At 36.4% G+C, this 12,957-nt stretch overlaps 1 protein-coding gene and 1 long non-coding RNA gene across 2 annotated transcripts in view; one reads left to right on the forward strand and one right to left on the reverse strand.

Annotated features, from left to right (window-relative positions):
- LOC108691247 (BTB/POZ domain-containing protein KCTD9) overlaps positions 1-9,360 on the forward strand; it is a 52,931-nt gene extending 43,571 nt beyond the window's left edge. The window contains exons 4-7 of the mRNA XM_018198918.1: positions 7,986-8,146; positions 8,220-8,446; positions 8,775-9,104; positions 9,213-9,360. Of these exons, the coding sequence (XP_018054407.1) occupies positions 7,986-8,146; positions 8,220-8,446; positions 8,775-9,104; positions 9,213-9,329 (835 nt within the window). The 3' untranslated portion in view covers positions 9,330-9,360. The remainder of the gene's footprint in view (positions 1-7,985; positions 8,147-8,219; positions 8,447-8,774; positions 9,105-9,212) is intronic.
- LOC108691249 lies at positions 5,460-12,740 on the reverse strand. Its single transcript, XR_001931924.1, has 3 exons — positions 11,838-12,740; positions 6,492-6,493; positions 5,460-5,472 (listed from the first exon to the last, which is right to left on the reverse strand). It is a non-coding gene; the product is annotated as an uncharacterized LOC108691249 (long non-coding RNA).
- Positions 12,741-12,957: the final 217 nt, after the last annotated feature.

The raw sequence follows: 12,957 nt of genomic DNA on the forward strand, positions 1-12,957 counted from the left end.
AGTTTATGAAGGGAAGGTTTATTATATAATGCGCATAAAAAATCGTAAACAATTAAATATCTCGTAAACTGTTGCGTTTTAATATGATTTATACTATTCTGGATTAAAAGGAGGGGTACACTATTATTACAATTTATTAAAACTTATATGTTATTTAGAATGCCCCTCCTCCCCCCGCGGGTCTCTCAGACTCGAATCTGGATGATAAGCAGACCGATAATCCTATCGCGTTTTCGAGCTATGTTCTCGTCAAGAAGATCTCGTTAGAGAAATTTGACATTTTTATTAATAACATTAATAAAACATCCAGAGCCATTGCCAATTAGATTAGACAACACTAAAGTGATGCAACTTGTTGGGGTATTGCCGTTAACGTCCTCGTTCGTCACGTCGCGGGGAAAGGTAAGAAACTCAATAAAGAAAATAATCAACGCACTGTTATAGATGAAGTTTCGGCAAGTAAAACCTTTCTTTCGCTGCAAGATTATTCGAAAAACTTCAAAAGGTTTCGTTTCTCCCTTTCTTTAGAGGGGGATGGGGAGCTGTCTATGTCATCTGACATTCGAGTCTATGAAATCCATGGGAGATCCGGATTTAAAATAGTAAGACTTCTAGCGGAAACGCTGATACGACTTCTTCGGCCACTCGTGACGAGGAGAACGATGACGGTCTCGTGTCGTGTCAGCAAGAAGCGCCCACCAGAGGAAGAGAGTTTGTTAGGGGAACTTCTACCATAAGTCGGAAGGCTCAGCTCAAAGACAGGTCGCCGACGAATCCTTTGGATACAATTGCAGATATTCTTCTTTAAAGATTTGCCATTTGTGATCCTTTTAAAAAAAACTCAAGTAATGCTCGTTTAAATCTAATCACAGTTAGCCGTACTGTATTAAAGTTGGTCGATAATAATTTCTTAGTTGAGGTTAAGTTAGCAGGCTGCAACAAGGTCTTGGTCTCTCTCAATAATTTTGAGAAGGCCAACAGTCTTTGTACACGGATCTTGAAGCACATAACTTCGAAGCAGCTATCCCCTCTTTTAAAATCATGCGATCTGGCATTATAAAAAAATATGGCGCAAGTTGTTTCTGAAGAAACAATATTCAATGAGTTCTCCTCTCCGATTAAGATTATTTCTCTCGCAAGGTACGAAAAGATGGAAAAGATAAGCTTATCCTCGCGCAACCCTTCTTGGCTAAATTCCAAAACCAGAATTTTCCTCGTGCACTCACTTTCATGCTTTCTTCCCGATGCTTCCATATATCCTTCGTGTTCTAATGTGCTTCGCTTGTTTGAAGTTCGGTTATGTCGATTCAGAATGCAAGAGCACAGCTCGCTGTGTGAAATGTGGACAAAGCAAGCATGTGAAATTGGAGGATTGTTCTCGTCATCATCTTCCCCCCAAATGCTGTAATTGTGGTCAATATCATTTTCCTTCTTCTAATAAATGCCCTATGTATCTCAGACAGAGGTAGGTATATCAATACGCAGCTCTTGAAAATGTCTCTTATGTTGAGGCTCGCAACAGACTTGGTTCCATTGCAAATTACTCTTCACTCTCTCCTCCTTCACCCCTCTTTTTTCCTCCCTCCTTCCCAGATATTACATAGCTGTTTCTAGAATTCTTCCTTTTCCCCTTTCCATTTTTCTTTTTCTTCTCCTCTCAAATTTCTTTGACCCTTATGATTTATTCGGATCAACCCAGAATTTGGCCACCTGCAAACCTTCGAACCCATCCAATCCTATAGCGACAAAGTACGGGCCTCTCTTCCAAAGAATTTTCAATCACGCTACAGAATTTAACCTCAACGTCCCGACTATCCTGTCAGCTTCCCCCCAGGAGGGCTCAATGGTGATCCTTCGGAAGATCTTCGCAATGCCCACAGGTCCTGCCTTATCATACCTGATAGCAGATGAGGAGCCCTCTATTCCTCTCTCCCCCCACTCCTCGGATAGTCCTATCAATCTTTTCTCTCCCCCCCCCCCCCCCCCCCCCCTCCTCTCCCCTTTCATCTTCTCCCCCAACTCTTCTATCGCAGAATTTATAAACCTCGTATTTATCCTCTCTAATCTGCTACAGAAAATCATTGGCAATATTCCTTCATCTTCTTTTGATCCATAAATTGGCAACTACTTACGACAAATCCAAGATGCTTGGTCAATTGATTCATAATAATCAAAATGGAATAATCTTCATCATTATTCTTCTCTGCCTCAACGTAATCCTCAATTCATTAAATTAATTTTCTGGAACTGTCGCGGTGCTGCCTCTAAGAAACTTGAAAAAATTATTGAAAATGTGAATATTCTTATTCTTACGGAAACATGCCTTAATTCTACTCAGGATTTTTCGATTTGATTGTTTACGCTTAAATAATATTATTAAAGACATTAGAGATATGGCAGTCCTCATACGTAGTTCAATAAAATATCAAGTCTTGGGAAACTTATCTTTTTTCCTTCAATCGAAATGCTAGTTATTCAAGTCTTCTTTAAGGATTCTCCTCTCACAATCATAGCTGTATATCCTCATCTCAATATCCCCTTTTCTAAAAACATCGCGAACCCTTTGTTTTCTTTTATCAACTCTTTTAATTCTGTTCTTCTCCTTGGAACTTACTATCCTCTTTGGGGATCTCCTAGAATCAATTCTGCGGGCTCTCTTCTTGCAGATTTGACAGACTTTTATAATCTCTCTTGTCTTAATCCTGATTCCATTTCAACTTTTTTCAATCATCCCATCAAGAGCCCCTTCCACTATTGATCTCATGTTCTCTTCCTCAAATATTTCATTCTGCGATGTGTCCGTCGGGTGTGATCCATGGGGCAGCGATCACTTCCCTATTTCTATCAATATCAATTTGCAAATTAAATCCATTTCTTTCTTCTCTAATAAAATTTGCCTTACGCGCGAGCAATAGTTGTGTGTAAACCACTGATTAGCGGAATATGCACAGAAAATTGTTGATGAGATCTCGGAAAGTGTTTTTTCAGTTTTTCCAGAAGAAAGATACAACACTTTTATTCGCCGCATTTGGGAATCATTTACTCTCTAAACACTCTCGCAATAACAGTAAACAATACATCCCTAGTGATTGCTCCTCTCGGGTTCTTCCCCCTACACTCTGGTCGACTCTAGAATGTGATGAGGTCTCGGACCGCATATCTTTAAATTCTAATTACTGAAAACTACGAAGCATATCGGGAGTCGGTCGAGAGAGTTTCGAAGAAGCGAAAGGGCTGGAGAACTTTTTACGAAAATCTCAGCTCTCGCATTCCCTCTACGAAAGTCTGGCGCATGCTCAAACGTTTTAAAAACCGCCATCTCATTTCGTCCTCTCTCCCCATTAATAACCTTTCAATTAACGGAATCTCTCAAATTCAAGAAAGAAATCATAAATAAATTCTGTCCTCCTGCATGTTCTTCGGGGACACCCACTGTCTCTGATAGGGACATCCGAAATCTCTTACTTGACTCATCGTTTTTCTCTTAACGAAATCAGAACCGCCCATGTTATAAGGATATCTTCCAGTCTCAACCTGGACGGTATAGATTACCGCCTCTCCCGGATGAACTTTTTTCTTGCTTACTCTTTATTAAATCTCATCTTTTCATCTTCCACTTTCTCCGTTCAATGGTCACATTCTATCGTTCACTTAATTTCAAAAGCCTTATGGTGCTATCGATCTATATCACTCACATCCTGTATTCTAAAGCTCCTAGAGCGTATGATTCTGAATAGACTTTATTGGCTCTCTAAGTCACTCTCCTCGCCTCTCATTTTCCTATTTCCAATCAATCAGTTCAGATTTAGGAAATTTAAGTCCTCCCAAGACAATCTTACTATCTTGTCCGCTTACATTCACAAGGCCTATCTTCTTCATCAGGACATTGTGGCTGCATTCATAGATATTAAATCCGCTTTTGACAATGTCTTATCTCATATATTAATCCAAGATCTCATCAATTTTTTCCCTTCTTTATTAAATTCATCAATATTATAATTTGTGGTACAGAGGATCTCTTTTCTTCATCACTCGCATAAAGGCACCCCTCAAAGGTCAGTACTCGACTCCACACTCTTCAATATTTACCTTAGAGATATCAACGATTCTTTATTATCTGATACACTTGCTTCAATTTGCGGATGACATTGTCATATTCCTTTTCCTTCCACGCTAACATCAGAGTCGCTCAACAATCAATAGAATGTTCCTTAAATAACCTTTCGATCCTTCATGAATAACAGAGACCTTGAGATCTTCTCCTCAAAAACTCAATTGATGATTTTCTTCAAAAAGTATAAGAATCCCCACATTAACTGTTTTTTAAACTGGGAGAAACTGATATTCTCCCTTCTTCAATAGTTAGATTTCTGGATATAATATTGAATCCCAAACTTTCAGATGAGCAACATATGGCATATGTAATTAACAAAAGGAAAAAATTAAACTATTATTTCCGCCCTTAGAATTACTTGATGGGGCGCTAGCCCTTCTTAACTTCTCTATATATATAACTCTATGATTCGAATTTCTTACGAATATGCTTCTCTTATCTTTGCTTTGAACAATAACCAAGATCTTGGAAAATTACAAAACCAAGCGCTGCGATTAGTTTGCTTGTGTGTTATCGCGTATCCACTCCAAATAATGTAATGAATGCTGAATCTAATCTACCTAAACATACTGAATCTAAACTTTTGTACATTCAAATTCTTGGCCTCCATATACTTCCTCAAAGTTATTTTTACGGGATCATCCTGTCATAACAAAACTCTTGAAATCTGTGCCACAATCCTTTCACGATATGCATATCTACTAAAAAATTTCCCGTCAGCAATCATATTTTTCCGTATGTGGCAGTATAAAAATGATATGTATATTACCCCCGCTCTTTCTGTTTTTCAGAATTCCTTTCATTCTATTATTACATGCAAAAATTATATATTAAACCTTCGCCTAAAGCTCTTAAACTCTTCCGCTCTGGACCTCCCCAATTAGTCGTCTTTGACGAGTCTTGTTTAGAGATCTGATCTCTCAAGCTATCGTATTTCATATGGATGGATTTAAATCTGAGGAGGATACATTCGTCGGCTCTGTTATTTATTTACTTTTCCCAGCTTGATTTGTAATACATGTTCAAGTTATTAGGTGTACAACTTTGCTTCCGCCATTTTCCTATAGATGGCTTTAGCGGTAAGTGGTGGTCGAAATAAATAGATCATAGACGTCATACTATAAACTTGGGCATCTGTCAATATAATCCCATAGAAACATTAGTCGATTTGTGTCTGCATCATAAAGTTATTCTCGATTGAAAATGTCAGTTTACGAGCCAAATTCTCGTCGTTTGCGGGAGGTTTTAATTTTTTGCTTCAATATGAAGAAATCTGCGGCTGAGGCTCATCGAATGCTCTCAAATACTTATGGTGAGGCCGCTATTAGTGAAAGAACGTATCGTGAGTGGTTTCAACGCTTCAAGAACGGTGATTTTGACGTCCAAGGTCATGCTCTGTATTTGGTGGGACCAGCTCGGCGTAGTGTATTATGAACTGTTAAAACCGACTGAAACAATCACAGGCGATCAGTATCGAACGCAGTTGATGCGTTTGAGCCGAGCATTGAAAGACAAACGGCCGCAATACTACGAGAGACACGATAAAATGATTTTGCAGCATGACAATGCTCGACCCCATGTTGCGAAAGTGGTCAAGACATACTTGGAAACGTTGAAATGGGAAGTCCTACTCCACCCGCCATATTCTCCAGACATTGCTCCCTCTGACTATCACTTGTTTCGATCAATGGCACACGGCCTGGCTGACCAGCACTTCCGGTCTTATGAAGAAGTAAAAAATTGAATCGATTCGTGGATAGCCTCAAAAGATGACAGTTTTTTCGACGCGGGATTCGTACGCGAAAGATGGGAGAAAGTAGTGGCCAGTGATGGACAATACTTTGAATCATAAATGTATAATCAGTTTTTTACAATAAAGCCTCGAATTTCAGAGAAAAAAACGGCGGAAGCAAAGTTGTACATTTAATATCCTCTTCCGCTTCTTTCGATTGAAGCTTGAGCCATCTATAATTGTCTATAGCTATTCACAGAAATTTGAATCGCATTGTAATCTTAGATTCAAAGAGCGTTCTCGACGTTCTGCGAAGATACAAACTATATCATTGACTATATACGTGCATTAATTGAAGAGGCCAAATTTAGAAATATATTCATGGCCATGGATTTGGATCCCGTCTCACTGTGTATACAAGATAACGAGATCGTAGATCAATTAGTCAAAAGGGCAATACGCGAGAGTTCGGATATTAACTTTAAAGCTCCGATTTATTCCATATTCCTAAAAAAAATGTCTGAATTTTGAGAGTTTCATCAGAAGGACATCTCGTAATAAGGGTGTTTATTACTTTGAAAACTTCTATTCTGAAAATGGTAAATCATGGTTTTATGACTTTCATCTCTCCCGCATGTCTATCACCACTATCAATCATTTGAAAAGCAATCATTATAATTCCAATTCAAGTTTTCTGAAAAAATTTGATAGATAATCCTTCTTGCCCTTGGCTTCTCTTCTCAAGATCTAGCTTATATAATTTTCCTTTGCTCTATTACAGAACCTCATGTCCTTCCATTTCGTACGGCACTTCAAAGCTTAACATCGAACATCGAATCCTCTTGAAGTCATAAACTCCGCCTTACGCAAGCCCTCGGCAAAAATTTATCGCCTGTTTGCAAGCTTTAGTCTCACCTGCCTATTATACCGCCTATTATAACTCAAACATTCGCGGTATTCCCCAAGCGCGTCAACTCGCGGTACTCTCCAAGCGCGTGTGCGCTTGCGTCGGGCCCGGACTCTCTATCCCGTCCCAACGGCTTTACGTCACTTGCCTCTCGCCGCGAGAGACGGAGCCTCTTTAAGTTCGTTTTCAACGGCGAATTATTCGCTTCGCAACGCCGAAACCTGCAGTACAACATTATCCATCTATGAATGCTTATGTACAATTCAACGTCGTGATTTGGCCGTATTGTCTTCGTTCAATATATATGAGAGGCAGAAGCCACTAACCAATAAGAAAAAGAAGAAGATGCGCTTATAGAAGACACTTAAATCAGTTTAACGAGATTTTTATAAGTATACAGGCACGCGCATACAGGCAAGTATTGGGCGGAATCCGCAAAAGAAATAAATTTACGCAATAGAAAACGGCGGAATGAAGCCACGATCAATCATGATTCCGCTAATTCCGCATTGCGCCAATTCCGCACTATGGGACCGCACTGTGCTCAAGCCAATTCAAGCGCAATTGGTTAAAGCATAATTGATAATGCGCTGTCACACATGCCATCTCTTGTACGTGACTTTTTGACTAAACATATAACAAATATCGCCCATGCATTGTATTCACCACGTATGGCACTTTTTTTTGTTTTCAAAACACAAATTATCACTACGAGGAAAACAGTTTCATTTGATTGATTCCATAAAAAAAAAATTCGACGAAGGGACTAAAGGCTATTATCTTCAGCAGCCTATGAAAAATGTTACGAGTGTTAAGAGGTACTCGCTGCACATGTATACATATAGCCTCGAATGATGATTTTTTTGAAAGGAATAAAATAAATTTATTTTAAAATTTAAAATTTTGCATTTCATTAAAAAATTCCGGGTACTTTTTGGGCAGGATATATCTTGATTACTTTTTAAATAATAAAACGATATACTCACATGAATATCCTACATTCAGTATCATCACTTTTATAATACGATTTGTAATTATAATTAGTAACTAACATTGGTTGATTTAAGGCTTAAAGTTGAATATGAATGAAATCTATGGTAATTTACAATAATTTAAGTATAAAAACTAGTTGTTGAATATCAAATCTACATATTAAATGTAGTATGAATGAGGAAAAAAGAGAAAATTATTTTATAAAATAATGTAATAATATAATACAACATTTTATACAGAATGTTTACAGAAACTGGATATAGTGAGCATGCTATACAACCAAGTAGACAGGATCATAGTGGAGCATATCTAATTGATAGAAGTCCTACTTATTTTGAACCATTGTTAAATTACTTGAGACATGATCAAATAATACTTGATTCTAATGTTAACGTAGCTGGTATATATGAATCTTATTTACGTTTTTATACGACTGACATATTTATTATAGTAAGACTAATGTTTTGATACAGGAGTTTTGGCAGAAGCTTGTTTTTATGGCATTGAAGGCGCTATTCGGATCCTTACTACAATGTTAGAAAAAGAAGAACTGCAAAAAGAGGGTCTTGTGTCTCTAACTCGCAAAGATGTACTTAAAGCAATTATGTCTACATCAACTAACGCAGAACTTAGATTCCAAGGAGTTGATTTTGTAAGAGCCGATCTTTCGAAATTAGATCTTAGAAATATTAATTTTAAGGTACGTTTATTTTCATAATTTAAAGGATAAAATAAGCTAATGTATAATGCAATTTTCATAATTTAAAGGATAAAATAAGCTAACGTATAATGCAATTTTTTGCATTAGATTATATGCGATTCTTCAACGTAATCGTCAGATGTAGCGCTCAGTCTATAATTGTATGGTGTGTTTCTAGAATTTTTTCTAAAGTATTTACATATAATAAAATCATATTATGTGCTACTGACCAAATCAGATAATAGAAATAGTTCTAACAAATTAGATGATAGAAATAGTTCTAACAAAAATCCTTCATTGTGTTTACCTGCTTTTCATTATATTATAGTACGCCATTATGCATCACTGTAGTCTGGCAGGTGCTAATCTATCAGGATGTTGCTTTGAGCGCGCTGATTTATCCCATTCCAATTTGCAAGGCGCACAACTTGTGTGCGTAAAAATGTCATGTGCAAATCTAGCTGCAGCCAATCTGCATTCGTGTAATTTTGAAGATCCTGGTGGTTTGTCAGCAAATATGGAAGGTGTAAATTTGAAAGGTGCAAATCTTGAAGGCAGTAACATGGCAGCCGTCAACCTCCGAGTAGCTACATTAAAGAATGCTATTCTTAGGAATTGCATTTTGAGATCAGCTGTTTTAGCCGGTGCCGATTTAGAGGTATTTTGATTTCGTCGTACTATATGAAACTAAAAATTTTAATACATTCCTTAAATACTTTCCTTCGTTTACTATATCTATATGTACTTACATATGCTATTTTTTTAGTGCTGTGATTTATCTGGTTCTGATCTACAAGATGCAAATTTACGCGGTGCAAATTTAAAAGATGCTGCTTTTGAGTTAATGTTGACGCCACTGCACATGTCTCAGACAATACGATAACAATGAATGTCATGCTGCATGTATTACTGCAGCTTAAATTCAATAATTTTTATATAATATTTTTATATTAACTTATTTGTGAATATATGTGGGTGTGCGTGAATGCGATAATGTTATAGGCCGGAGGGTCTCGAGAATCATAAATACATACCATAAAAAGATATGGTATATTCACTCGAAATACTATCTTGTCTCCTGATAATATAAATAACATTATAATTTATATTATTTTTAAGTAATCATTTTTAAATGTTTGAACAGTGTTTATAAGACTGTTCATTTATCACTACTATCTTAGATTGTAATGTCAAAAACGAGGAAATAATAACACATAATAAAAATTTTTTCTAATTTTAATTGAAATTTGTTGTTTGTTGTTGTTTAATTTGTTATAATTGTAAACATAGCTTATTTCATTTTTGGTTATTCATAATTCATTTCCAAATATATGGTTATTTATTAATTATCGATATAAAAGGAGAATTTTTAGTATAATTTACAAGTTGATTCTATCGATTATAAATATGTAAGTTATTTCATTATAAAATATATTGGAAGTACAAATTAGTTCGATCTGTTTCCCTAAAGATGGCTGTTGTGAATGGTTAGTGACAGCTGATTTTAGCGGTTTCAAAGAAGTTAAACATCTGCTAATAATATTCAGTTATCGCTTTGCGTTTCATACAAAAACTTTGATTTTTACTGTGTTTGAAATGTCGAATTTTGTGTTAACCAAGCAGCATTTGCGGGAGATTTTGATTTTCTGCTTTAATTGGAAGAAAAGTGCAGCTGAAGCCCATCGAATGCTTGTCGAAATTTATGTTGACACTGTTCTAACTGATAAATGTAGGGAATGATTTCGATGTTTCAAAGATGAAGATTTCAGCGTTGAAAACAAGCCTCGCTCTGGACAGCCAAAAAATTCGAAGACAAAGAATTAGAGGCATTACTCGAAGAAGATCAGAGTCAAACGCAAGAGGAGCTTGCAGAATCATTGGAGGTAACTAAGTCGTTTCTGTACGATTGAGAGTTATGGGAATGATTCAAAAACAAGGAAATTGGGTGTCTTATGAACTGAAACCGAGAGACGTTGAAAGGCGATTTTTCACTTGCGAACAGCTGATTCAAAGAAAACAGAGAAAAGGTTTTTTTGCGTCGGATTGTGACTGGAGATGAGAAGGCTGGATATTCCATGACAATCCCAAGAAGAAAAAATACTATGCTAAGCTTGGTCAATCGTTGCCATCGACCTCAACATCAACATCACGGCTGAACATTCATGGTTCGAAGATCATGCTCTGTATCTGGTGGTACCAAAAAAAAGGGTTTTGTTTACTATGAGCTGCTGAAACCTAGCGATTTCATTACGAGCAATCGGTATCGGCTACAATTGATTCGTTTGAGCCGTGCATTGCGAGAAAAACGGTCGGAATACGAGCAAAGACATGATAAAGTTATTATTCTTCTTCATGACAACGCTCGGCCTCATGTCGCTAAAGTCGCTAAAAAAATATTTAGAAACGCTCAAATGGGATGTTTTACTGCACCGTATTCTTCGGACATTGCTCCTTCTGATTACTGGTTGTTCCGAAGGAACATGTAGCACGATTTGGCAAGTCACCGGTTCATTTCTTTCGCAAAAGTCGAAAATTGGCTCCAAAATTGGATCGCCTCCAAAGACGAATCATTTTTTCGAGATGGAATTCGAAAATTGCCTGAGAGATGGGAAAAAGTAGTAAGTAGCAATGGACAATACTTTAATTTGATCTGTTCATTCATTTTGTTTTGAAATAAATGTATTTTTGAACGGATCAAACTAATTCGTACTTCCAATATTTTCATATTAATATATTTTCTAGGAATTTTTATTATTTATTTTCCCACTTTTGACGTTACAATATAAGAATTTAGCAGAGCACAAACATAGCAGATGCATTGGTCTATTATATCAGAGATCCCGGGTTTGATCCGGGTAGGATAGACATGCCCCGCACTCGCGCATGTGCGTTGTTTGTAGCTTAACGCGCAGTGCTGTAACCATTAGGTTAGGTTAAAGTAAGATGTGAAAATCTGCGCGCTAAACTGGACAGGAGGTGCGAGGAATTCCAAGAAGAAAATAGAAATAAAGTAAAATATTTTAAGTCAGAAAATGAATCGTAATGGAGATCAGGAAAAAGATTCCAAAAAAGATATGTATCCAAAAATTTAAAAGATTTTGGTTAGACTGATATCTTTAAGGTATATATCTTTAAAGGTTGGTTGACAGAGAATGACAATAAAGCTTGGTGTAAAATTTGTAATATTTTGCTTAAATATTGTCGATATAATTTATCAAGATATGCCGAATCAGCTTCTCATAAAATAAATAATGTTAATGTAGAAATTACCTCAAAATAAGAGGTATGTCTAATTTCTATACATTTATAATTCTATTTCTCTTTGGGGTGACTAAGAATGCTAGTTTCACGAACGGATTCCCTATTGATGCTTTAGACTACGCGCATGCACGAGTGCGGGGCATGTCTGGCAGCACTAGTAGGAACCTTAAAATAAATATTTACGCCTGTATCTCCTGTTGGAAAAGACTGACAATCTCCCGAGAGTTGCTCACCCTTGCTCACAGAAACACTTCTCGAAAAATCCGCCATTTGGAATCAGCATTAAAACCGTAAATCCCATATATATATTTGTGGTAATTAAACAATCAGCGTACGCACCACAAGCATATGAGAGAGTAATCTTAAAACAGTGTTCGAAATTAGTTGCACAGGATGGATTTTTATCGATTAATCGAAAACACCGATAGTTTTTTTTAATTTATCGATTTTTTCACTGATTATTTTTCTGTTCGATTTTTTTATCTTGTGAATGTCTGATATTTATGTCCACTAAGGAGATCTAACTCGAAGCTTTTAGTCGATCGCGGCGTTTTCTGGTCCTTCACTACTAGATTCAGTAAGGTGATCTAATGGGTCTTGCCTTGAATGCCTGGAATGAATTTAGATTGATGTTCTATTTAAGGAGAATGCGGTTGCTCATGCGAATCCGAACGAATTGGATCTCTGATGGCTAGTCGCTCTCAACATCAATAAACTGCCACTCACAGGGTGTATTCTTTTACATAGCGCAGAGAATATCATTTTACTCTTAAGGTACTTTTAGGTACGTGGCAGTGTCAAATGTCGAGCATGGTGAACTTGTTATTCATCAATTTTGATCACATGACCTCTTTTTAATCATAGACTTATATGAATAGATTGCTAACTTGTGATAGAAAGGGATGAATTTGATTTCGAGCTGTCTTTATTTTAGTTCCCATATATGTATGTATGCATCCTGTCTATGAGTATCGCGTGAATTTATGTGAAAACACTACTAGTCATAACAGAAATTATAATAAATGTCAAATGTTATTTCATGGTGGCTATTCATTTTATTATATTCTGAAAAACAAAAATATAAAAAAATGATTTGTAGTGTGATAAATTGCAAGAGTCGATAAAAATAGAAAGTAAATTCATTTTTTTATATAAGTGCTTCATGATCTATTTATTAGAGACAATGAATATTTTAAAATCAAGTATTTCCAAATTCAGTTGAAAAATAATATTTCAATATATATATATAT

Source organism: Atta colombica, unplaced genomic scaffold (genome assembly GCF_001594045.1).
Source record: "Atta colombica isolate Treedump-2 unplaced genomic scaffold, Acol1.0 scaffold44, whole genome shotgun sequence".
Taxonomy (NCBI): domain Eukaryota; kingdom Metazoa; phylum Arthropoda; class Insecta; order Hymenoptera; family Formicidae; genus Atta; species Atta colombica.